Source organism: Mus pahari, chromosome 17 (genome assembly GCF_900095145.1).
Source record: "Mus pahari chromosome 17, PAHARI_EIJ_v1.1, whole genome shotgun sequence".
NCBI classification, from domain to species: Eukaryota; Metazoa; Chordata; class Mammalia; order Rodentia; family Muridae; genus Mus; species Mus pahari.
Window position 1 is genome coordinate 65254116 of NC_034606.1, and position 27581 is coordinate 65281696.

Here is a 27581-nt window from a genome sequence, read left to right on the forward strand (position 1 = left end):
GCACCAGGACAAGATGCCTCCCAACCTGCTGTCCGGCTCCCGAAGAAGTCATCCACGCATGCTCACAACCATCTCTCCCGTCCTTAGGCAAATCTGAGGTGGCAGGCTGGGATTCTCCCAGCTGCAAGGACTTGAGATGGCCCTTCCTAGAAGCCTTGTAAATGTCATTATCTTCCCGCACAGGCTGCTGTTTGTTGCTCTACCATTTAGGTTCTGCTTTGGAGTGCTCTGCACTTCCCGTCTAGTTTTTTCTTTTTTTTCAAGGGGCTTCCCCACCATAGCACAGGAAGTTCAGTGAGGAGCAGATCTGTTGAAGCAGAGAGACAAGGCAGCTTTGTGAGCTGGTGACGTCAGTTCTGCCCCTTATCGCTCCCTTCCTTCCACTCTCAGGCCCTGGAGAGAGACAGTCACTTCTGAGTGGCAGACACGGGGAAGGGGAGTCCTGCCCTTCACAGAGAGGGGCTGCCTCTTATCCGGAAACGCTTGTAGGGGCCAGATGAGGTGCCTCCGTGGGGAAAAGTACAATCCCAATGAGCTGAGTCTGATCCCCAGATACCATACCAGCATAGGCCAGAAATCACAGAGAAAGTATGATGATTAGTAGGTCAGGAGTGGGGGCTGGAAAGATGGCTCAGCAGTTAAGGGCACTGACTGTTCTTCCAGAGGAACAGAGTTCAAATCCTAGCACCCACATGGCAGCTCACAACTGTCTGTAACTCCAAGATCTGACATGCCCACATAGATGTACATGCAGGCAAAACACCAATGCACATAAAATAAAGGGTAAATAAATTTTTTAAAAAGTCAGGAGGTTAAAGGTCTTCTTGACTACAAAATGAGTTCGAGGCCAGCCTAACAAACCCCAAAAATCTGAAGCCAGTGGTGTATACTGTAATCCCGGTGGTGTATACTGTAATCCCGGTGGTGTATACTGTAATCCCGGTGGTGTATACTGTAATCCCAGTGGTGTATACTGTAATCCCAATGGTGTATACTGTAATCCCGGTGGTGTATACTGCAATCCCGGTGGTGTATACTGCAATCTCGGTGGTGTATACTGTAATCCCAGTGGCCCTGGTCCAATGCCCTGCATCATAGAGGTGGAAGGGAGGCCTCTCAGAACGTCCCTGAGGGAAAAGCCCACAGGGTGAGGAGGGAGGTGGAGCACGGAGAGGAGGCAGGCCTGTGCCCTGCTGAGCTGCAGAGCTGGAGCTTCCCTTGTCCATAAGACCCACCCACCTTGGCACCTGTTCCATGAGACAACTCAGCCAGCTGTGACAGCCAAAACCAACGGAGAAAAATGGGGCACATTGGCCACAGGTGACCAGCTTCTCCTCTCAGGGCTGCAAGATCATGCGTTGTGGTTATTAAAATTAGGATTTTTTTTTCTTTCTGCAGATCCTGGATAGAAGATATGGGAGTAACGACATGGTGCGCTGGCTAATCTCAGCCCTCAACAGGATGTGTTTGAGAGGAAGGAACCTCAACTGAGGAATTGCCTCCTTCAGCTAGGCCTGTGGGCATGTCTGTGGGGGCATTTTCTTGATTGCTAATGGCTCTAGGAGGGCCCAGCCCCCTTTTAGCAGTACCACCCCAGGGTGGTTGGGTCTGACTATGTGCGAGAGGTTTCTGGGCAAGCCACTGAGCGGTGTTTTACTGCAGCCTCCCTTCAGTTCCTGCCTCCAAGTGTGCATTGGTCACTTTTCTGTTGCTGTGATAAAATACCATAACCAGCGGTGATTATGGAAGGGTTTATTTGGGCTTATGGTTCTAGAAAGATAAGAACTCTCTGCCGCCCCCCACCCCCACCCCTCACCCCCCCAAAAAAGCCAGGTAGTGGTGGCACACACCTTTAATCCGAGCACTTGGGAGGCAGAGGCAGAGGCAGGCAGATTTCTGAGTTCGAGGCCAGCCTGGTCTACAGAGTGAGTTCCAGGACAGCCAGGGCATGCATGTGCTGTGAATGCTACACTACCCAGAGGATAGGTAAAATCCTGCATCTGGGGTTTGCACCCATCTTGGGTTGGTAACAGGGGCCATTCTGGAGGCTCCAAGTTATTACAACCGCCCGTCAGAGGGTTATACCTCAGCAGACACTGTGCTACGGGAGAGAGCTGTGCTTGGGGCTCGGGAACCAGGGAGAGCTCCCCAACCAAAAGGAACTGTGGGCCCAGGAAACCCTCCAGTCAGCTGCCAGTTTTGTGACTGTGGCCAGGTGTCTTAACCAGTTTTCTTTGCTAAAAAGAGGTTATGGATATGCGTTTTCTGCGGGGTTTAGGTGATATAATGTCTGCGTGCTGTATGGAACGGACAGAGCTTGGAGGAGTGAGTGTCCTGGCTTCAGCTACAGCAGCAACACAGGCATTTCTCCAAGGAGACTCAGAGTCACTAAAGGCCATTGAACATCCTGGGCCTGAGAAAAGGCTCAGAGGGAACTGTATGCAGCCTTTTAAATCTGTGCCTGAGGTTCTAATGGAGAGCTTTCACTTCCTCACTGTCAGAGAATGGACAAAACCTTCCATAGCTCCCTGGAGAGCTTGGTCAAATCTGGAAGTTAGGTTGGACAGCTATGGCCAGCAGTGCTTTCATTCGTGGGGCTAGGGCTGGAGAGACGGCTGAGCTTTTAGGATCCTCTGCTGCTTTGCAGAGGACCTGACTTCCATTCCAAACACCGATGTCAGGAGGCTCAGAGCTGCCTGCAACGCCAAATGCCTGCAACTCCAGCTCAGGCCTCTTCTTGTCTACACACACACACACACACACACACACACACACACACACACACACCAGTCAATCAATCAATCAATCAATCTATCTATCTATCTATTTTAAAAATAAAAACATTCTTTCACTTGAGTTTGCTCCCAAAGCAACTAACACAGAGGAAAAGTTAGGACAAGGGTACATCCAAGAGAGCAGAGCCTGCTCCACATGGCCTCTTAATTCACTTCACAGGGAAGCACCCCTTGGGTTTGGTGAAAGTGGCTGACAGTAGGGGTGATGGCAAGGTGCCTGCCAGGCTGTCTGTGCCCTGGCTTTGTATCCCTGGTGTGCCAAGCCTCATAGCAAATAGAGTTCCTTATAAGGCAATAACTGGGTTACTCTGGCGTTGCCACCAAGTCTAAAGTCCTTAGCTTGGAGCAGTTGGTGCCCTTATCTGTGGTACAGTTGGCAGGCCCTTGTTAGCTAATAGGGTCTTTTCCGTGCAGACTTCCTGTGGCAGGTGCAGACCTATGGTCCAGATACCTGGTGCAATGAGCTAATCTTGCGCAAGTGCAATTCATGCAACCTGCAGCAGTCATAGCCAGAGGGCCCTAGAGACTTCTCATTCTTGGGGACTGGCCACAGTGATCTCTGCCAGAGGGAAGGTAAGGGGTGTGAACCCTCGAGGGGTGTGAAGCTACACTATAGACCAGTGGTTCTCAACCTGTGGGTTGCGGCCCCTTGGGAAGGGTTGAACCACCCTTTCATATAGCATATCAGATATCCTGCATATCGGATATCTACATTATGGTTCATAACAATAGCAAAATTACAGTTGTGATGTAGCAACAAAACAGTTTTGTGATTGGGGGTTACCACAGCATGAGTAATTGTTTTAACGGGTTGCTGCATTAGGAAAGCTGAGAACCATTGCTATAGACCCTTACGGCTTAGTAATGGCTTGAGCTTTGTGAAACGGGACAGAGAGTTGCTGGTCTGTGGAATTTATTTTGTTTATGAGACAGGATTTCTCTGTGTAATGGCCCTAGCTGTCCCTGTCCTGGAACTTGCTTTGTGTATCAGGCTGGCCTCAAACTCATAGAGACCCACATACTTCTGTCTCCTGAGAGCTGGGACTAAAGGCGTGTGCCATCATTGCCCAGCTGGTCTGTGGAAGCTAACTTCATTCACAGCCTGGGGAGCTTGGTTGTGAATGAGAACAGAGCCAGCCTTATATGAAGACCTTGCTTTTCCATTCACCTGCCTGCACACGAAGCACGGATCAGCAGGGATGGGTGCATGATCATCTGGTCATGTGACTGGCTAAGGAAGGGTCTGCTCATTGCTGGAGGCAGGTCATTCAGCCTTCCTTGGGACATATCCTGAGACAATCAGGAAGAAGCAAGTGCTTCTTCTATCCCAGCACTGAGGGTGGAATCACCAGCTGGGGAAAGTATGGGTGGACATTCAGGGCGGTTAGTGGCTATCTTCACAGTTATACACATAGGGAGAAGCAGACACAACACAGCTCTAATACCGAGAAAGCAAGGTAGTGAGGAGTTGGGGGGACCCTAGGGGTGTCTTCTGGCACCTCAGATCCGACTGCACCCCAAGTCTATTATTCTTATATTTCTTGTTCCACTTCATGTTCTTTCTCCGTACCCTTTGACTTTTCCATGTAAATATTTCCTATTGGTGTCTATTCACTGCAGCTAGAGGGTACAGGTTTTATAGGACATTTATATACAAGCTGCCCACACTGTCCCGTCCCTCCCTTCCCCCTCCTCTTAGTCCCCTTCATGCCCCCCCCAGGCAAGTTCTCTTCTACTGTCATATCATAGATGCATAGATGGTTCTGTATATTTATATGGCTCTATGAGTCACAGAGGAAACATTTGAATCTGGCTTATTTTGCTGAGGATGAGAATGGTCGGTTTTATTCCTAGCCCCCAAAGTTCAATGTTACAAAGTAACCATGTTCATGGCCCTTTGCCTTGGACCAGAAGGGATGATCTTGGGAGGGATTTCTCAAGTATTCATTTTGCATCTCTGTTCTATAGATTGGAATTGCAAGGAAGAAATTAAAATTATGGAGAGAGAGAGAGAAGAGAGAAAGAAGAGAGAGAGAAGAGAGAGGGGGAGAGAGAGAGAAGAGAGAGAGAGAAGAGAGGGAGAGAGAGAGAGAGAGAGAGAGAGAGAGAGAGAGAGAGAGAGAGAGAGAGAGAGAGAGAGAGAGAGAGAAGAGAGAGAGAGAGGAGAGAGGAGAGAGGAGAGAGGAGGGAGGAGGGAAGAGGGAGGAGGGAGGAGGGAGGAGAGAGGAGGGAGGAGAGAGGAGAGAGGAAATACCAATTCCTGAAGCACCTACATTCTACACTGATGCAAATAAGTAGGGAGACAAAACGAGCCAAGTAATTCAAGCCCATATACTTCAGTTAAAAAACCAGCTATATGCAATTATTATGGAATTATTAGATTTTCCTGAATCTCTTAATATAATCACGGACTCTCCATATGCATAAAGAGTTGTTTTGCAGATAGAAACTGCTGAATTTATTCCTGATAATTGAGAATTAATCTTGTTATTTATGCAACTGCAACAGGCAATAAGAAATAGAAACTATCCACTATAAATTACTCATATTCAGTCTCACACAGGTTTTCCAGGTCCATTGGCACAAGGAAATGAGGAGATTATTGACCAATTATTAACAGGAATGTGTTAGAAGCCTCAAAATTTCTTGAAACCATCCCCACCCCACCATATTAACAGTAAAGGTTTAAAGAAAAAAATTTCTATTCCTTGGCAACAAGTCAAGGAATTTGTAAGAAAATGTCCTATTTGTTCTCTGTATAACCAAACTCCATTACCCACTGCAGTAATCCAAGGGGTATCAAAAGAATCTGGCAGATGGATGTGTTTCACTGGGCAGAATTTAAGAAAAAAAAAAAAATATATATATATATCATACCATTGTTACATAGTCAAGGTTTCAGTGGGCAACTGCTTTGAGTTCTGAGAAGGCTGATGCTGTAATTACACATTTACTGGAAGTAATGTATATTATAGGAATTCATGCACAAATCAAGACTGACAATGTCACTGCATATATATGTCTCCAGCAAGATGAAGTAATTTGTTACATATTATAATATAAAGCACATTATGGGTATACCACACAATCCTACAGGACAAGCAGTTGTAGAAAGATCTAACTGCACTTTAAAAGATATGCTTAATAAACAAAAGGAAGACTAAATAGTGATCTGTTAATGTTAAATTTTCTTTTTTTTAAAAGATTTATTTATTTTATGTATATGAGCACACTGTAGCTTTACAGATGGTTGTAAGCCTTTATGTGGTTGTTAGGAATTGAATTTTAGGACCTCTGCTCGCTCCAGCCCAAAGATTTATTTATTATTATACATAAGTACACTGTAGCTGTCTTCAGACACACCAGAAGAGGGCATCATATCTCATTACAGATGGATGTGAGCCACCATGTGGTTGCTGGGATTTGAACTCAGGACCTTCAGAAGAGCAGTCAGTGCTCTTAACCACTGAGCTATCTCACCAGCCCAATGTTAAATTTTCTTAATGTTGATAAAAAAGGAACAACAGCAGCCAAGAGACACTGGGTTATTAAAAAAAAAACAAACTATGGAATTAGAGCAACTTATATACCATAAGGATGTGCTAGCATCAGAGTTGGAGCCTGCAGTGGTTTGGGGATGGGGATGCAGTTTGTGTCTACAGGGAATGAAAAAAATACAGCTACCATCTGTGGTGGTTTGAAAATGCCTGGTGATGGTAAATGGCACTAATTAGGAGATGTGGCCTTGTTAGAGGAGGTGTAGCCTTGTTAGAGGAAGTGTGTCACTGTGGAGGTGGGGGCTTGAGTCTTCATATGTGCTTCAGTCTGGCCAGTGTGACCCTGACCCTCTTCCCGGCCCCGCCCTCGAGAAACAGTCTCCTGGCTGCCCTTGCGTCAGAATGCAGAACCCTCAGCTCCTCCTCCAGCACTGTGTCTGCCTGCATGCTGCCATGCTTCCTGCGTTGATGATAATGGACAGAACCTCTGAAACTGTAAGCCAGCCCCAATGAAATGTTGTCCTTTATAAGAGTTGCCATGGTCATGGTGTCTCTTCACAGCAGTGGACACCCCAAGACACCACCAAAACCCACAAAAATTAGATTTGACCAAAGAAGACCTCCTCTCTGCAAAGCCAATACATCTTGTCGGCTACAGAGTCTCATGACTTATTATTATATTCCACCCTCTCATATGGTATAAAGATCTATAATTACAGTTCAGTTAAGCAGTCCAAATGGGCTTACAAGTTCACAGATGCCTTTCGGCTGCGTAAACATGGAGAATCTTCTCCCTCCACCCCCTTTGGGGTCTCTCTGTATAGCCCTGGCTGTCCTGGAACTCACCCTGTAGACCAGGCTGGCCTCAAACTCAGAAATCTGCCTGCCTGCCTCCCAAGTGCTGGGATTAAAGGCATGCGCCACCACGGCCCGGCCATTGCGAATCATCTTTAGCTGAATTGTGCACCCCACACATTCTGTAAATGTGTTAATGCAGAAATGTATATTACCTTAATTTTTTTTTTTCAGAGCAAAAAGACCAGACACCAAAGAAGACAAAGCAAGTAGCCCAGGTGATCCAGTCTCACAGACGGCCTCAGTTACTGTGGCCTCACAGACGGCCTCAGTTACTGTGGCCTCACAGATGGCTTCAGTTCCTGTGGCCTCAAAAGTCTGCATCTAGATCAACTTTGTAACAGGTAGGTCAGATGGTCTAGCCTCCCAGGCTGTTTTAGTCAGGACTTCAGTTAAGCCCTGCACTTTCCTATCCCACAGAAACAGCAAATAGTTTGGCCAGCTCTTGCAGGACTTGGCCAATATCCCAATTTTCTTAGAGTCTTGGAAAGATGCCTTCACTCCCAGACAGCAGGAAACAATTTTAAAAACACAATGCTCCCATCCCCAAGAGGTGGGTGGGTTTTGGTCATTCGGTGGGTCACCGATGTTTGTTGTCATTTAGGGGGGTTGGTTATTAGTTGTATTGATCATGGTCAGGGAGGAAACAAAGTCAAGGAGATTAGAAACAGGGATGGCTTTCTTTCTCCTCTATCCTTCTTTTTCTCCTATCTAGTTTTAGGGAAAAGGGGATCATAAAAAGGGGGGAGGTTTAGGATGATAGAATAAAAAGTAAATTATTGAATCTACTAGCCTCAAATATTTTACATTGGTATGGATGATTGAATATGACTGAAATTTAAGGATATTTTGCTAAGCCTTAATGTATTGTACATATGCAACTCTTTTGAAAATGTAATTTAAAGTTCTATTCTTATGAAAGCTACTATTGCAAACTGTTTACTATAATGAGAAATGCAAGTTACTTGTTAGTCACCTATAAACAATCTTACGTGTAAACGTGTTAGGTACTAGTTTAGTTAATTACAAAAATAAGCTTTATTTAGCCTCATGAATATGTTTTCAGAGTTAAGCAGATAGTAAACAGGTAGAGTCAAGCAACATCTGTCTATTCAGAGATACTGAGATCGACATCTGATCTTCAAACACTTTAGAGGTCTACAGAATAAGGCATTTAAAATGTTTATAATAATAAATGGCTTTTCTGACAGACACATCTGCTCCTGGTAACACCTCCAAATCTACCTCACAGAACATGATGGGCATGAAGAACTTCCACGTGTAGTTTGCTTTAAACGTTGCAAAGCTAGCCACTTGAGAAAGAGCTGCCTTTGCCCTACAGCTGACAGCATGCTGTCCAAACTGTGGACAAGCAGGACACTGGGACATCGACTGCCCATCCTTGCCAAGATAAGGTAGGCTAGTCCTTCAAAATTCCTGCTTCACAGAAAAGTCTGTCAGATATTCTGGGATTGTCACTGAAGATGGATGCTCCAAGGATACAGAAGGACCTTGGGTGACTGTCCAGGCAGCCAGCAGACTCTGACATTTCTATAGTTTGAAAGCTACCTGCTCTGTACCTCCTGGTTACTCAGGTAAAATTTATCTTCCTCAGGTCTCTGATGGGGTTGAAGAGTAGATAGTTATCATCTCACAGTTAAGCTTAAGTTGTTTAGGAGTTAAGAAAATGTGTAGGGTCTAAAAAGATGTTTGAAAGGTGTTAAATGCAAGACAGTGATTTAGGTGCAAAACTTCGGGCTCACCAGGAAAAGACTGATAGTGGAGTACTTTCTCCAAGGTTACCAAATACATATGGACTGGAGATTGTAAATATAATTCTTATTTGACAGTTCTCATAATTTGTTTATAGTAATAGTTTATTAATATTAGAGAAAACATCATTTTGTAGACTAAAATGGGGAAAGGCAGTGAGAATTTTGGTTTATTTAAAAACTCAGTTATGTTGTGTGAATATGTTTTTGTTTTAATCTCAGGTGTGGGATAAGAGGCTGCTTAGCAGCAGGTGATTATGATTTGCGTCATGCACTGGCAGGGGCGTGGTCGTGCCAGCTTCAGATAGTTTAACTCTGGGGACTCTGGAGAGGCTGTAAATGGGAGAGCCCTGAGAGAACTGTGGCAGCAGCTGCTGCCCCACTGCTGCATTTGCTGTGGTGTTTGCTGTTGCTGGGTTGTGGTACTGCTGGATATTTTGACGATGAAGATTGGATTTGCCCCCAGGGAACCCAATACCCTTAATAAACAGGAAGTAGTTTAAAGAGGTCTACGTTCCCTTTCCCCTCTAACCTTCTTTCTTTCCTACCTGGGTAGAATAAAGGTTGGAAGGGAGTCAGAGATAAAAGGACACAATAGTATTAGAAAAAAACAAAAACAAAACAAAAACAAAAACGCCTCACCAACAGTCCACTTTGATTTTTGAGGCAGGGTTTCTCACTAGCTTGAAACATACCAAGTAGATTGGGCAGGCTGGCCACTGAACACCGGAACTTGTCTAGTTTCATGAACTCCTGCTACCAAGTGTGGCTCCTCTCACTCCTCCAACCTTCAGGGTTCTGGGGATCTAGGTCAGGTCCTTATCCTTGCAGGGCAAATGCTCTAACCACTGAGAAGCCCTCAGGCTCTGACCTAACCCTCACCCCCGACCCCCGACCCGACCCCNCCCCCCCACCTCACCCCAACCCCCACCCCGGTCTCGGTTAGTCCCTCTCAGAACGACGTCTGGACGTATTTTTCTCTATTCCCCGCCCCCCAACCCCCAAAGGTTTAAGTTCTTATACTGAGCTCTTGATCCATTTGGGGTGATTTCTGTACAGTGTGAGGGGACTGTTTTCAGTCTTCTCTGTGTGGACATCCAGCTTTTCTGGTGTTCTTTGTTTTGAAGTTGTCTTTTATCTGAGTGTTTTGTGGCTTGTTTGTCATACTTCCGGCTGCTACAGCAGCCCCCCTGCAAACACTGCCTGCCGGTCTGGTCTGGCTCCAGTATCAAGCTGTGTTCATTACTTTGTAGTAGAACTTAAAGTAAGACATGACCATACTTCCAGAGTCAGCCTTCTCGTCGGACACTCGTCTATCGTGTCTATTTGTCTTTGGTGCTTGTTCAGTATTCCTTCTAGGCTCCGCCCCACAGTTACCTAGCAACGGCCAGGTATGCCAACTCATAAATGGGGCTGCTTGTCCCTTCCTAGCTCTCTGCCCCTTTTCTCTCCCTGCCCCTCTCCCTCTCTCCCCACCCTCCTCCTCCCCTCTCTCCATGTGTTCCTGGCCAGCCTCCCCCCTCTACTTTCTCTATCTCCCCTCCCTCCTCAACTCCCCTTCCCATGCCCTAGTATAAACTCTGTTCCATACTATAGCTGTTTATGTATATCTGGTACCTCAGGGGGAAGGGATGTCTCAGCATGGGCCGCAGAGGCACCCTCTTCCACCACACCATACCTGGCTCTAGCAAACATATCCTGGCTTCTCTCTCTCTCTCTCTCTCTCTCTCTCTCTCTCTCCCTCCCTCCCTCCCTCCCTCCCCCTTTCTCTTTCTTTCTTTCTTTCTTTCTTTCTTTCTTTCTTTCTTTCTTTCTTTCTTTCAACATTGCTTATGCATTTTAGAATTTTTTTTTCTATTTCTCAGAAGAACGGCACTGGCATTTTAATGAGAATTCCATTGAATGGTTGAAATTTGTTTGTTTCTAGCACTTTGAACTAAAAGAGTCTCACTAAAAATAACATTAACACCTATACCAACATTGCTACTGAGAAGTCGATTACAAACAATAAGAGAGTCATGTACACTCAAGTTCAGGCCCAGAGAGGAGAAAGCAGGCAGAAGCTTCCATGAAACACGTCGGAAATGATGTTCCTAGGGGCATAGGGAAGGATCTTGGGAGCTGAGTGGTGACTTACTGGACCTGTGTGGAAATGTTGCCAGAATGACCTGCTGTCCTTCTAGGCTGTGAACCAAGCAAATTCCCAGGTAAGTTTCAGTGATGGTTGGAAGGCCAGAGAGCTGGAGGCTTTTCTGCTGTGATTGGAGATGGTCTTCAAAACAGAAAGCAAGAGGCTGGTCCAGGACATTCAAGAGTCCACCTACTGTAAGTCCCTGGGGGTGGGGGATGGGGGTGCCCCTGCAAATGGCTGACAGCTAAATGATCCAACAGAGTCAAGAAGGAAATCCAGTTCAGCACAACCTAGTTTCCTGGGCTGGTTCAAAACTCCAGAGTCTGACCCTGAGCAGTTTATTTTTGACATATTTAACTTGGGAAAAGTTTCCTTCTGACAGTTATCACAGCAAAGCCTAAGATACAACTACATCGAAACTCCTTTGCAAAGGGCACGTCTTTTGCAAAGCACCTGTGACCTCTCATAAGAATGCTCTACTGACTGGCGATACTCAGGATAAGGGCCTGGAATAAGCACAGAATAGTAGACTCTTTTTCAGAGTACCTGTGACCTCTTCTATAAGAACTTGTTCTAGGGTTAGAGAGATGGCTCAGCGGTTAAGAACACTGACTGCTCTTCCAGAGGTCCTGAGTTCAATTCCCAGCAATCACATGGTAGCTCACAACCATCTGTCATCCTCTTCTGGTGTGTTTGAGGACAGCTACAGTGTACATAAAATAAATAATTCTTGAAAGAAAGAAAGAATTGGTTCTATTACCTGAGAGACAACACGAAGGAATCTGGAAGGTTCAGGGGAGGCCTGGCTCTGCAGATAGCAAAAGACCACCAGGCTATAAACAGCACCCACGCCCAGCCTTTTTTGTGGAAAACAGGTGCAAACCCCTTCTCTGAGAGAAAAAATTGTGGGTGGATAACATTCCTGTTTTCTCTAGTGCTTACCTGGGAGCCCAGGAGAGCCTTGTGCCGTCTCTACCTCAGGGCGTGCTACGGGGCAAATCTCTTGCTTTGAGAAATCACGGGCTCCATTTCTCTAGGAGCTCGGGCTCAGCCCTGCTGCCAGTCCTGTGGAACGTCTTATTCCCTGAGGCCCTTGTGAGGTCTCCTCTATGATACACAAGGATCCCTGCTGTAAGCTGCTTTGTGTGAATCTGTGGTCCTGCCTGTTAATTTTCATTCTCTCTCCCCATCCTTTCTTTTGGATGCTGGCCAGAGCCTTATGTATGTTTCTCTGGTAGTCAGGGCGTTTCCAGACTTTCTCTGAAACTTAAACCCAACCCCACCCCCTTCGCACTTTCTGCGGTGTGGCTGCTTTGCCAGCAGCACGGCTCTCTCTTCCTCTTCTCTCCCCTCCTGCCCACAGCTGCTGGGATTTACAGCCCTACTCACCTTGGTGGTGCTCTTCTCTATAAACTCTAGCACACCTGACCTCAAACTAGACAACAGAAACAGGAAAACAAAACCCAAAATGCCATTCTTAATGTTTTTGAGTCACATTACATGAGTAAATGTTATCTGTTAAAAAAAAAAAAGTGAAAAATTCTGGCTTTTATCAGTTCGAGGGTTAATTGCAGATAATGAATGGTAGAGAGAGGACCTGCTCAGAAAAACAGAGCCGTGTCCCAACATCTATAATAAATTAAATAAAATGGCAAAATGCGCCCTGAGTGTGGCAGATTACGTAGCATTGCGCAAACTTGTCTCCCTGGAGACGGAGAGGACAGAAAACAGCAGAGATGAGGTAAGGGGGTGATGGGTGTATTTCCTATCTTTCTCTGAAGTAGGTGGGAAGCAGGGTGGTATTGCATATTAGTCTGGATTGTGTCTCTGTGTCAAACACCACAACCACAAGGAACTCGGGGAGGGAAGGGTTTATTTTAGCTTATTTCAGCTTATTTTAGCTCACAGCTTATTGTCCACTATGACAGGGAGTCAGAGCAGGAACTCAAGGCAGAGACCTGGAGGCAAACACTTTGGACAAACATTGACTTGGTCTCTTGCTGATTTACTCTCTATGGCACGCTCGATGGCTTTCTTATGCAGCCAGGGCAGGCCTGGCGCATCAATCATATTCAAGAAAATGCCCAACAGACATGTGTACAGGCTTATCTAAGGATGGAGGCATATTCTTAATTGAGGTTCTTCTTCATATATAACTCTAGCTTGCATCAAGTTGGAAAAAAAAAAAACTAATGAAAAACCAGCCAAGACAGGGTACAGATACCAGCAGCCATAGTTACATCTGTTTCCATATCAATGGACTGGAAGAGGTAGAGAATCTGCATTCTTCTCACTGGGAATTCTGTCCAATGAGATAGCTCCAGCTACAAATAAATGAAATGATATCAAAAGGTACCAAGGAAATGTGGGTGAATGTGCAAGCCCAAGGACCCGAGTTCAAATCCTTGGCACCCATGGAGCGGCTGGGCTTGCTGGTGAGGGTCTGTGACTCCAAGGTGGGGAGCAGGAGAGCGGCAGATCACCACGGTCAGTAGCCAGCTAGCCTTGCACGGTTGCGAGCTATGCTCAGGAAGAGATTCTACCCCAAAAATGCAAGCTATAGAGGACACCCAAAGTCAACCCCGGGCCTTTATACACATGCGCACATATGTTTGCATGTGTGTGTGCACACGTACAAACATACACACACACACACACATACATATACACACAGTATCCGGACACCCTATTCTTGCCTCCCCAGGAACTACATATATGTGATACACAGACATACAAGCAGGCAAAATGTCCATACACATAAAATACTGATAGAAAAGGGTTTGAGGTCAGCCTAGTGAGTGCTATAATAATAATAATAATAATAATAATAATAATAATAATAATAAAAATTACAAAAATCCAAAACCATTAGAACATTCTAACACTAGCATACCCACAGTTATAAAGATTATTACATGTATTTAATTCCATACTAGATAAGCATCCTACTCAGAACCGTATCCCCAATTCTAAGTCCCATTTATTTATTTATTTTATGTATACGAGTACACTGTAGCTGTACATATGATTGTGTACCACCATGTGGTTGCTGGGAATTGAACTCAGGACCTCTGCTTGCTCTGGCTCCACTCCCTTCTGACCCAAAGATTTTTTTTTTTTTTTTTTGGTTTTTCGCCCGGCCCAAAGATTTCAAAGATTTATTTATTGTTATATGTAAGTACATAGTAGCTGTCTTCAGACACACCAGAAAAGGGTGTCAGATCCCATTACAGACGGTTGTGAGCCACCATGTGGTTGCTAGGAATTGAACTCAGGACCTTCAGAAGATTGGTCAATGCTCTTAACCTCTGAGCCATCTCTCCAGCCCCCTAAGCACCTTTTTGAAGGAATATAGAAACCATAAAGCAACATTGAGATTAGTTAATGACAGGGGCCAGACACAAAGACTGTGGCTTCTGTGATGGCTAATATTATCAGCTTGATGGGATTAAGAAACATTATGGATGTGGAGGTGCACACCTTTAATCCCAGCACTCGAAGGCGGAGGCAGTTGGAGTTCCAGGACAGCTATGGCTACACAAAGAAACTCCGTCTCTAAAACAAACAAAGGAGTCACCATGGAAATCTGTCAGTGTGTCTAGAAAAGTTTAAATGAAGAGGAAGACCTACTCTGAAATGATTTTACTGTTATCTCTTAGGCAGGGTCTTACTATGTAACCCTGGCTGGCCTGGAACTCACTATGTAGAGGAAGCTGGCCTCTAGCGTCCTGGGATTAAAGGCTCTGGCCGCCACGCCTTTAAGAATGAGTGGACACTTTCTTTGGCACCTCAGAGAGATGATTTGGAAAGAGTGGAAGTTTCAATAAGTCCACTTGGTCCTGGGAAGGGGCTGCCACCTATGGTCAGTGTGATTCTGCAGGACAGCTAACCTAGGATGTCTGGATGGCTCATTTCGTGGGACATCGTAAAAAGAAACAGCATTAGACAGAAAACTGGTTTTTGAGACTTTTAAGTCTTTCTTCCAAACTATTCTCAGATGCTAAGGGCAAGGAATACTAAAGAGCCAAAGGGACACACTGGTTACAATGTAACTTAATGGGTTCACTCTAGTGGGTAGACTCTAGCCCCCCCCCCCACTCCCCTAACACAGCTGAGGGCTTTTTGTTTGTTTTAATAGGGCTTCACTATGTAGTTTAGCATGGCCTGAAACTCTACATCCACCTCAGCTTCTCAGTGTGGGGCTTATGGGCGTGACCCATCACATCTGATTCCAGTGTGTTTGAAGACTATAGGCTCCAATCCCAAGTACTGAACTCATGCCTTGGCCACGTTAGCAAGTGTTCTGCTGCCAAGCTACACCCAACCCCTATGTTGGTTTTTTTTTTTTTTTTTCTTTTGCCGTTTCTGGTGGACCTGGCAAATACTCCTGTTTTCTGTTGAGCTGCAGAAGAGAGCAGAGAAATCTGCCTTCTATAAAAGGAGTCTGGCCTTTTCTGTTTGGCAAAAGGTCATAGATAGAAAAAGATGCACAAGGGAAATAGAGTCGCATCCTGTGTCTGGTCCTCTTTACTGCAGTCCAGATGCCTGACCGAGTCCCTTTTCCTTCATATTAGCTGGGAAATAAAAGCCTCAGGGGCTGCAGCGGCAGCAGCTTGGCCTGGACTGGATTTACAGCTAAGTCGGACGTCATGCTTGTAGAGCAAGCGGCAGTGAGAGTAACTTTCGGAACGTTGGGAGAATTTGTTCAGTAAGCTTCTATGCCTCCCTGACGGACTTTTCAAAGTGGCAGTTATGGGGCTGGTAGGATAGCTCAATGGTAGCGTGCTCGCCCAGAAAGTACATGGTCCTGGGTTTGGTTCTCAGCACTGAAAAAGGAAAATCCGGGCTGGTGAGATGGCTCAGTGGGTAAGAGCACCCGACTGCTCTTCCGAAGGTCCGGAGTTCAAATCCCAGCAACCACATGGTGGCTCACAACCATCCGTAACAAGATCTGACGCCCTCTTCTGGAGTGTCTGAAGACAGCTACAGTGTACTTACATATAAAAAATAAATAAATAAATCTTTTAAAAAAAAAAAAAGAAAAAGAAAAAGAAAAAGGAAAATCCACGAAAAAGATACAGCATTCTCATTTGACATAGGAAGATGCCTGCCCAGGCTTTTGCTTTGTGGTGGATAGGGGTGAACCACTCAAATAGGGCAGCGAGATTTTCACTGTTCTGGCCGACTGGAGTTGGTTATATTTGTAAGAAACCACACAATCAAGTGAAAAGCATTGGCAATTATTTTATACATAATATTTAGCTATTTGTGGGATTTTTGAGTCAGGGTCTCTCTATGACGCTTTGGCTGTCCTGGCATTCTCTATGTTGGTCTCATATTTACAGAGATCTGCCTACCTCTGCCTCCTGAGAGCCAAGAGTTGGGGCAGGAGCCTGGAAGCAGGAACTGAAGCAGACAGAGACCACGGAAGAAAGCTGCGGACTGGATCTTCCCTTAGTCTGCTCAGCTTGCTGTCTTATGCAACCCAGGACCACCTACTGGAGTATGGCACCGCCCACAGTGGGCTGAGACTTCCAACATCAATCAGTTCTCAGCCTAGCCTGCAGGCTGACTGAGATAACCTGGAGGAGCTGGTCATCTCAGATGACTCGAGCTTGTTTCAAGTTGACAAAAATCACAACAATGATTTGTCACAGTGCTCTTAACCACTGAGATATCTCGACATCCTGAAGCATCTTTAATTCCTAAACAACCCACTTATTAACTGGTCCAGGCTAGCCCTTCTACTTCCCCACAGCCCCCAAGTCTATAAAAATGAGCATGTGCATTGAAGACAAATGAGGAAAAGGGTGGCTTTAAAGTTTATCAAGCTCTGTCTCTGTGTCTGACTCTGTCTGTCTTTCTCTCTGTCTCTCTCTCTGTATCTCTGTCTCTGTCTGTCTTTCTGTTGCTGTCTTTCCCTGTCTCTGTCTGCCTCTGTCTTTCTGTGTCTCTCTTTTTCTGTCTGTCTCTGTCTGTCTGTCTTTCTCTCTCTGTCTCTCCCTCTGTCTGTCTCTTCCTGTCTGTCTGTCTCTCTCCCTGTCTCTCCCTCTCCCTCTGTCTGTCTCTCTCTGTCTCTGTCTCTCTCCCTCTTTCTGTCTGTCTGTCTGTCTCTGTCTCCCTGCCTCCCTTCCTCCATGCTCTACACAAGGTGGGATTTGCCGCCACCTTCAGGCTAGGCCAGGCCTGAGGGCTAGAAGTGAGTCAGGCACTTCCTGTCTGAGTATATTGTTAAACTCAGATCTTATCCCGGGAAGATAAGCTATGCAGGGAACCGACTTTAAACAAATCTGAGTAGGGTTAGGCTTGGTTAGAAACAGATAAGACAAATGTGTTTAGCACAACACAAAAGGGCTCAGATCGGGTATCAGAGCTTTGCCAAGTGGTTCTCTGTGAACACCTGCTTCCCGTCAGGTCCTGAGTTCCACAGCCCCCTTGCTCTAGCCTTCTTGGCTTGCATGTGACAATTTTCTAAGACTGTTTCTATGTTTTGTTCTGAGCCCCACCCCTCCTTTCTGGTCCTTTGCTCTGCCTAATTGTCTTAATCAGAGCTGTAAAGAAGGCACGGGTGGGGGGTGGGGGGGCAGGTCTTGGCCACTGCAATTCATCTCAGAGCTTTGCTTAGTCTGGAGCAAGGTGTAAGAGTCCGAACAAGGAAGCTCTCTGGATGCTGTTGATGGTGAGGGGGAGTGAGAGACATCGGATCGATCTCTCTCCTCCCCACCCCCTATGGCATTTCTTTTTTTTTTTTTTTTTCTCCGTGATTTGCAATGTTCCAGGCTGGCAGCATGCTGTGAACAAAGAGAATTGAATTCTCTCATCCTGCTAGATAGGCTGTGACTTGGCAGAGCCTGAAAGCAAACCATGCACCTGCTGAACCCTTCTGGCATGACAGAGGAGTCACCCCCTGCTTCCCTTCCTCAGGAGATGCTCCCTGACTACACAGGAGAACAAGCCCTAATTAAGTCTTTCCTGAGGTCCATCTTTCCCCCAACCTTTTCTTGGGCTTAGATGTGTAATTAAGAGGGCTATCAAGAGACAAAATGTTTAAATTTGAAAAGGGCAGGAAGGGCTAGGGATGAAGCTCAGTTGGTAGAGTGTACCCCTAGCATGCGCCATGTGCCCCGAGTTCAGTCCTCAGTACTGGACAAAGAGGACACAAACAAACACCTCAGACATAAAGTCCAGTGTAGGTTCAGCCGGAGAGCCCAATGTGGGCGAGCAAGGAGACCCTGGCTGGTGCCAAGGCTGGGGACAGAGACATAAACTGATGGACAAAATAAGTTTTCCGCCAGGCGGTGGTGGCGCATCCCTTTAATCATAGCACTTGGGAGGCAGAGGCAGGCAGATTTCTGAGTTCGAGGCCAGCCTGGTCTACAGGGTGAGCTCCAGGACAGCCAGGGCTATAGAGAGAAACCCTGTCTCAAAAAAGAAAGCTAAAACAAACAAACAAACAAACAAAAAAAGAAGTTTTGATGAAAAAAATTTATTGCAATTATAGAACATTTTCTCAGATGTTTTGTTTCTTGCATTTTGTCATTTTTTCCCTCACATACACGCATGCACAGACATACACATGCACACATATTCACACTCACATTCACACTGTCACACACACATGCACACGCATGCACACGTTCACTCACACACATTCACACAAATACACTCCCTCTCGCATAATACACATACATTCACACACACATGCACACACTTTCACATTCACACTTTACACAATGCACATACATTTCACACTCATATACTTTACACACACATTCACACTCACACACATTCACAGACACTCACATATTCACACTTGCATTCACACTATCACACACACATGCACACGCTCACACACATTCACACAAATATACTCCCTCTCACACACACATGCACACACATTCACAATCACACTCTTCACACACATGCATACACATTTCACACACTTTTTGGTTGAGGGTAAAACACGAACAACTGTCATACTTTAGGATTCTGACACCGAGTGACGAGGTGGCCATCTTAATTTGTGTGAAGTGTACTTTACAGTGTTTACACACGGATGGCCTAGCCTTGGAGAGTCTCTTCAGAGCCACCTCGTCCCTGGCCGTGTCTGTTTACACTATGCAAATTTCTGGGCTTCTTGTATTTACCTGGAAAGAGATTTAAGAGTCTTGCTGAGTATCCAGGGGTTTAGATCTGCTTCCTCCTCCCGGACTGTAAGAATCACTAAAGAGCTGAGATGAGCAGAGGCAAGCTCTGGAAGGCCAGCGAGCCAGGGATGCTCCCAGGCATCCCAAGGGAAGTATGGAAGGGTGCGCGCGCGGCCTCTGGGGTCAGATAGGACTGACCTCAGACCAAGCCTCTCGGTGCACTTGCTGTTCTGGGTGGGTGACCTGGGTCGACTGACACCTCTAAGTTTCAGTTTCTCATCTGTGAAATGGGATCCGAGTCTACCTCAGTCTGCCTCACCGAGTTGTGGCTTGGATCAGGTGAGGTTGTCCCCATGGTCCGGACACTTTGGTGTGTCCCTATGGCTTGGGAAGGAAAGACCAAATGAGCCCTGGGAGAGGAGCCTGCAGTGCCACGCTCTGCTTCTGGCCTACTTACCCTTGTAATTCACACAATGGCCAGAAGATGATGCTCTTGACCCTCAAGGGCCACAGGCCCTGCCTCTTTGCAGCTAAAGGAAAATCAGACCCAGGGAGGACTCCTGGAAACCACGTTTAGGCATTTGGGCACATCCTCCCTTTGGCCACCACCTTTAGCCACCTTTAATGAACACTCTGCCTTGAGTGTGTGCTGTAATCCATCCCACCTTCTGGGAGCTGCACGTTGTCCAAGGGGCTCCTGAGCCAGACAGGCTCTCCTTGATTCGCTGGTCTCTTGGGGCTGTCCTTGGCTCCACAGAGCGCCCTCTACCGTGTTCGTTCTGTCACAGCCTTCACTGTAGCTGCCATACTGTGATCTCGTCGATCTACTTGATTCCTGTCTCCTCACTAAGTTCTGAGCCCCAAGGGGGGAGCTTTTCTCATTGCCCAGCACCCAACACACAGGATACAGAGCTCTCAGGAAAGCCATTTTAATTAACAAATGATTGAATCCCTGCGTAGGGACGGCCTGACCTAGACGTTGCTTGGTTTCTCTGTGACTCAATTTTCTCATTAGTGAGACAGAAAGAACAGAGATGCTATGACTACTTCGATAAATGGCACATTTATTTCACTAGGCCCTGGTGCCTGGAGGGATGGCTCCCTAAAACCTTTAATGGCACGATTTATTTTATTATTATTATCATTATCATTATTATTAGCAGGAAGTAAAGTCTGAACCCATTATCCAGCTGTTGTGGTTTGTATATGCTCAGCCCAGGGAGTGGCACTATTAGGTGTGGTCCTGTTGGAATAGGTGTGTTACTGTGGGCATGGACTTTAAGGCCCTCATCCTAGCTGCCTGGAAGTGAGTATTCTGCTAGCAGCCTTCAGATGAAGATGTAGAACTCCCAGCTCCTCCTGCACCATGCCTGCCTGGATGCTGCCATGTTCCTGCCTTGATGATAATGGACTGAACCTCTGAACCTGTAAGCCAGGGCCAATTAAATGTTGTCCTTATAAGAGTTGCTTTAGTCATGGTGTCTGTTCACAGCACTGAAAACCTGAGACACCAGCTCTCTGTGGTTTGACTAGAGCATCTTTTTTTAATTCCCCACACCACTCCCAGTGTTTTCTTTCTTTCTTTCTTTCTTTTTTTTTTTTTGGTTCAGCCTTGACTGTCCTGGAACTCACTCTGTAGACCAGGCTGGCCTCGAACTCAGAAATTCTCCTGCCTCTGCCTCCCGAGTGCTGGGATTAAAGGCGTGTGCCACTACGCCTGGCTTTTTCTTTTTTCTTTAGATTTTTTTTTTTTTTTTTTTTGTATATAAGAACAGAGTCACTATCTTCAGACACACCAGAAGAGGGCATCAGATCCCGTTACAGGTGGTTGTGAGCCACCATGTGGTTGCTGGGAATTGAACTCTGGACCTCTGGAAGAGGAGTGCTCTTAACCGCTGAGCCATCTCTCCAGCCTTACCAGAGCATCTTCTAATTATAACATTTCTTTCTACTGCTCTTTTCACTGCTGTTTTCTGTGTTGGCCCGACTGTGGCTGCTCTGCGTGTTACCACTCTCAAATCCCTGCCCCAGACTTGAGATGTTTGTTCTCTTCACCCTGGCAGGTGTGTGTGCACGCACAAGTCTCGCTGTGCATGCGGAGGTCTGAGGTCAACTTGCAAGAGTTGGTTTTCTTTTTACATCCTGTAGGTCCTGAGGGATCAAATTCAGATAATGAGGCTCGGTGACTAGTGGCGGCGCCACCTGCTGAGCCATTTCACTGGACCTCAATACATTTATAAATAGATCGAAATAAACGTACATATATTTGCAATCTTCTAGATGCCTAGCAACCTCTGGGATTATGTGGAATACAAAGGCATAGATGATAGCTGTGAGATGATAGCTGGATAAGGTTCCTCTTACAGATGATCAAAAATAATGATGTGAGGGCTGAAGAGATGGCTCGGCAGTTAAGAGCACTGATTGCTCTTCCAGAGGTCCTGAGTTCAAATCCCAACAACCACATGTTGGCTCACAACCATCTGTAATGAGATCTGATGCCCCCTTTTGGTGTGTCTGAAGACAGCAACAGCATAATCACATACTTAAATCTTATAAAAAAATAATGATGTGCATGCATGCACACGTGTGTGTGCACATGTGCATGTCCACATGTTCATGTTTTACACATTGCTGTGTGTACTCATGTATAAGCACACATATGGAGGCCAGAGTTTGATGAGCTTTCCACTATTATTATTATTATTGTTGTTGTTGTTTTTCAAGACAGGGTCTCTCTGTGTATCCCTGGCTGTCCTGGAACTCACTCTGTAGACCGGGCTGGCCTCCAACTCAGAAACCTGCCTGCCTCTGCCTCCCAAGTGCTGGGATCAAAGGTGTGCCCCACCACTGCCCGGCTATTTTTTTTTTTTTTAATATGCATTGGTGTTTGTTCTGCCTGCATCTATGTCTGTGTGCTATGTTCATTTCTTGCCCCTGAGGAGCTCAGAAGAGATGGAAGAGTCTCTGGGACTGGCATTATGGATGGTTGTGAACCTCCATGTAGGACCCGGAACCCACCTTGGGTCCTCTAGAACAGCAAATTCTCTTAGCTGCTGAGCCATCTCTCCAGCACTCTCCGCCTTATTTTCAAGACAGAATCTCTCTCCAAACCTGCAGCTCATCATGGATTGGTTGAGACTGAGACTGGCTGGCAAGCTCTGGGAACGCTACCTTCTCTACCTTCCCCAGCACTGAGATTTTTGCTGGGGATTGAACTCAGCTCCTCACACTTACATGGTAAGAACTTTTTAGACGGAGCCATCTCTCCAGCTCCAGAGATATTAAGGCCCAATCTTGTTTCTTAGTTTGATTACAGTGTGTACTGATGTTTTGTGGAGATTGAAAAAAAAAAATTTTTTTTTTTTTTTTTTTTTTTTTTGAGATAAGGTCTAACCAGGAAGTCTAGGCAGGCTTGAACTTGCTGCTATCCTGCCCCAGCCTCCCGAGTGCTAGATGAGCCTGCATCACCGTAAGGGTTGAACTTTGACATGTACTGGATCATGTTCCTTTCTGCAGTTTTGGTTGCAGATTGATTACTGCGATCCCTTTCCCCTCAATGGCGTGGGCTCACCTCCATTCTCAAGAGATAGAAGACAAAGGCCCCTTTCTTTCTCTCAAGCTACAGATGATTAACTACTCTGTTTCCTTTTAAACTCAGATCAAGTCGAATGTCTTACTCCTCACTTTCCAGCCTCGCCTCAGATCGGTTAGTTCCGCTGCTAAACAATAATTCGTTTTACAGTATGTCTTTTGGACAAGTTGAAATTATTCTCAGCTCAACCCCCACTGTCTGCTGTCAACCTTAGACCCTGGGAGACCCGAGTCTCAGCCTGTTTGACTGCTTCCAGTCTGCAGCTCTTTAATGCTCTTCAATCTGGCCACTAACTCAAGGGTTAAAAGTAATTTTAGAAGGCTCTCTCTTCTCATCATTACTTCCTCCTGCCATCTTTGTTTCGGAGGGAAAATTTCTCTTAATTTAAAACCCATCTTCCGAGGAATAAAATCAGAACGGGCAAACCCAACACTTTTCCAAGAGTCAGGTGCAGCTGCAAACAGAGGCAGGATTTTCAGTTCCTAGCAAGCAGTAGGAAGGACCTCCGAGCCCGGAGGCCCCCTAAGGGGGGGAGGCGGTTTCTAAGGCAACCGGCGCGGGGAGGGGGTTGGCTCTCTGGCGCCCTCCTCCCTTCTTCCTGGTAGTCCAGGGTACCGCCGGACAGCGTCCTCCCGTGCTCCGCGCGCTGATTGGCTGCTCGGGGCGCCCTCTGATTGGCTGCTGCGGGCGCCTCGCGGGCTGATGGCTATGAAGGTGGCGCCGGTTGATGGTTGACCGGTCCTTGGATCCAGGGTAGGGGTCGCCGCGCGTGCGATCGGCTCACACAGGACCACAGGGCTTGGACTGCTGCAGCTCAACCTGGAACCTACCGGCGAGACCAGGCTCCGCCCGGCCATGCCCGCCGGGAGCAACGAGTCGGACGGCGTCCTCAGCTATCAGGTGGGCCCCGCCTCCCGCTCCTCCCCGGCTCAGCCTCGGTCTTCTGCCCACCGCCCGGCTCCTGCTCCAGCCGGGGTTCCAGGCGTGTCCCGGAGGGCAGGGGGGAGGCCCGCACGGGACGCCAGGGGGCGCTCCGGGTGGCCGGGGAGGGTGACCTTGGGCCGAGCCTGGAGCCGCGGGCACTGCAGCATCCCCTGCGTCGCCTGCTGCCCGGTGTCCCGGAGCAGTGACCTCTGTCCGCGGGAACCGGTTGGCGGCCCACACCGGCTTCTGGCCTTGCCTTGTTATGTTGTAGGTGGACGAGAGGGAATCCAGGGACCTTGCGCGGGTCTTTGTGTTTTGACTCTGGTTCCTCAGTGGCTCAGAGGAAACCTTGCAAAGACCGGGAGGCTGGGAACAGCCCCTGAGAATGTAGCCGGCTTTGTGGATCCCTCCGTGCTGCCCAGACAGCTGACAAGTTCTGGGCAGGGATGCACATGAACCAGGGGAGCCGTGGGGTGTCCACAGTACTTGATACTAGAACAACAGGGGCGGCTAATGTTAGGAAGCATTGGACTAGGTGTGAAGGGTCTGTGGGTTCAGTTTCCAATCTGCTTCTCATAGGCTTCGCGGCGATCTGTGCAAGCTACCTGTCTCTTGGAACCTCGGTTTCCCCATCTATTAAAATGGAAATATGTGTACGGTTTACTTCACAAGGCTGTTTTAAGGACTCTGTGAAACACAGTTTATTGTGTGATATCCAGTGAGTAGTAGCTTTTTGAATTCTCACGCCGGCTTTCTTGTGAAACCCCGATCAGGTGTGGTTACTGCCGTGCCAAGAGGGTTTGAAGGAGGGAAGGGAACTGAAACAGACTAGTACCGATGCAGGAAGGGTGGCGGGTCTTGGAAGCAAATGCCATGTTGACATCGGGAATGGGTTCTGGGAGGAGGCATGGAGAACTTCCTGCATGTGGTGAACGAAGTGGGCATGACACACCCTGCCCCTCTTCCTGGCAAGTAATCTTTGCTTGCCAGTCACAAAAATAGATCTAAGATTTTGGAAAAACCTTTCCCCATCTGATCTTATGACATGCTATGTTATAGTCAACCTCTGTTTGGGAGACAGTGAGCAAAAATAGGCCATGCTCTTGCCTCTTCCAGCTGGTAGAAAAGGAGGAGAATTAGCGCTTTTTTTTTTTTTTTTTTCCTTTGGTGTTTCTGGGGATGGACTGCCTTCTACTTGCTAGGCAAGGCTCTACCACTGAGCCATACCCCAGCTTGAAGTAAGAATTGTGTGTGGATGCCTCTGTGTGTGTGTGTGTGCGCCCTAGCACTCATGTGGTAGCTGGCCAGACAGCCTGTGGTGATGTCCCCCCACCCTCCCCGAATGCTGGTCTTTGACACAGGTACTGGGAGTCTGGATTCAAGTCTTCATGCCAGAACAACCACTCTACCTTCCCTGCTTCCCAAAGTCAACCATAAAAACACTGTAGTCCTAGTCCTGAGGCAGGAGGATTGTGTGTTTGAGGTCAGCATAGACTACATCATGAGACCCTGTCTCAAAAAAAAAAAAAAAAAAAAAAAAAAAAAAAAAAAAAAAAAACAACAAAAAAACCCAAACAACAACAACAAAAACCTACACAAAGGAAATGTGTCATTATAAACTCAGGTGCTTTGGCAGTGTCCCAGACAGTCCTATGAGAGAATGCATGACTCAGACCATGGGAGAGGTTTCTAATGAAGAAAATTTGGGCAAAGGTCTGAAAAGTGAACATCAGCCGAAGGAAAGGGGAGGTCGAAGAACTTGGAAACAGAACAGGAAGTTCACACGTCCTGTGGCAAATGTGGAGCAGCCACGGGGGAAGGACAGTGTGGTGCAGCCACAGGAGCCACGGTGGAATGAACGTTAGGTGTGTTCTGAGTTAGTAACATAGGGAGACACTGTGACCCCTGCTGAAGGAGCTGATATTTACCCGAGGACCAAGAGTTGTCACTGGTGAGGGGGCTCGAGACAGAAGATGGGGTCCCGATCAGGCTGGGGTGTGTGTGAGATGATCTGTTTATAACCTGCAGGATGTGTGCAGGCTGTATCAAGAACATAGTAACACTTGGGTGGCCTGTAGAATTGCTTCCGTTGTGTCTGCGCACATAGTAAGTATATTCTTTATAGTGAGCTAAGACACCTTTGTGGGTGATGGAGTGGGCGGAATAGGGCCCTGTGAGGTCAGGTACCGGAACTTGAGATCTAGGAAGGGAGGAGAATGAGGGCTGAGAGGGGAATGGCAGGGGCTGGAGGGGGTAGTTAGCCAATGGGTGCAGGCTGTATCAAGTAGTGACCACGCCTCCTGTGACCACGCCCTCTGTGACCACAGCTCCTGTGTACTCCTGTGGGAGAGACTGGATCTTGCAGAGCAGGTAGACCATTTGAGTTGTTGAGAGCAGAGGTCCGAGACACCACAGCTGCACATCCTGACTCCAGCCCGGGCCTTCTGACATATCTGTCTACAGCTGCCCTCCATCCCACAGCCGGGGGGTGGGGGTGGGGGTGTTAGAAACACAAGCTACAGCATGTTGTGTCTTATCTCAAAACCTGTCAATGGCCTCTTGAGCAATTTAGAATAAAATCCAAACTCTGCCATGACTTACCAAGGTGTGACATGGCCAAGGCTTCGGCCAGTCTCCTTGGAGTCCTCCACTCTGACCATGGCCTCCAGCTCTGGCTTGCTTTGCCTTTCTTTGGTATGATGAACAAGCTTCTTCACAGCTCGGTATCCGTCCTCTTTCTAGGACACTCTTCCGCCTCATGACTCACTTGTGTCTCCTGACCTCCACCCCTGAGCCAGAGACATCCGTAGGATTCTCCTTGCGTTCCTTCCCAGCAAAGAGTGAGTGTGAGTGTGAGTGTATTTGACTTGATATCCTGTTGTCTCCTTAGCTGGAAGTTCCAGGGGCCCCGGAAGAGGCAGATGGTCCTGTCTGACTCTGCCTGGTGCCTGGCCAGTGCTCAGCTGCTGGAAACGAATGGCTTGTGGGCCAGAGGCAGCAGTGCCTCTCCTCTAGGAGCTCTTGGTCTACTAGGCAGGATGTGTGGGAAAGGCTTTGCAGGTAGTCAGTGGCCCACATGTACTGTACCTTGGCTCAGGTTAGTGAGCCGAAGGATCCTTCCCCTCCTATCCACTGAGGAAATTACTTTCTGACCTTCCAGGCTGGCTTCCTGTAGCTCCACCAGTATTGGACACTCAGGCTCCCTGTGGGCACCACCTGCCGCGGGTCCTCATGTCTTCACCCCTTGTGGACCACTCAGGCTCCTGTCTGCATTTACCCCATGCTCCCCTTAATTTGATGGCACTGCCTGCTTTCTGTGCGCCAGGCACCCTGCTCGGCCCTTTCTGTTCATCTCTCTTTTCTTCTTCAGTTACAATGCTGGGGGTTGAACCCTCCTCAGTCTGTGACTGAGCTACTCCTAGCCAGGTATCCCAGCTCACTCTTTCTGTGGCTCTGAGAATTATACACCATTACAGTTTCTACTTCTCAGATGAAGAAACTGAAATGTGGTGAGCTGAAGTGTAGACTTCTAGAAGGGCAGAACCATCTCTCCCGAAAGGCTTCCCCCTCAGACGCCATGCAGTGCATCCACCCCACGGCTGTAACCTCGTGTTGGAGCACCTGGCCCTGAGTGAGCCCTGGGAGGTGCTTGGAGAAGCTTACAAATGATGTATCAGAATGTAGCTCATCAGGGTCTTACAGCCTCATAAGTCTCCTGGTCAGCACTTGCAGAACTGCCCAGAAGGAAGTGCTGGAAGAGAAGCCCAGGAGGTTGGACACCTTAGGATCTGAGTAAGGGACAGCTGGTGTGGAGACAGCAGGAGGGAGGTTTTATGAATTAGCATTATTAAGCAATATTAATATA

The 27581-nt window shown here is 47.2% G+C and overlaps 1 protein-coding gene across 1 annotated transcript in view; it reads left to right on the top strand.

Annotated features, from left to right (window-relative positions):
• The first annotated feature begins 23464 nt into the window (after nucleotides 1-23464).
• Slc4a8 (solute carrier family 4 member 8) overlaps nucleotides 23465-27581 on the top strand; it is a 57870-nt gene continuing 53753 nt past the window's right edge. Inside the window, exon 1 of the mRNA XM_021216851.1 lies at nucleotides 23465-23692. Coding sequence (XP_021072510.1) covers nucleotides 23648-23692 — 45 coding nt within the window. The 5' untranslated portion in view covers nucleotides 23465-23647. The remainder of the gene's footprint in view (nucleotides 23693-27581) is intronic.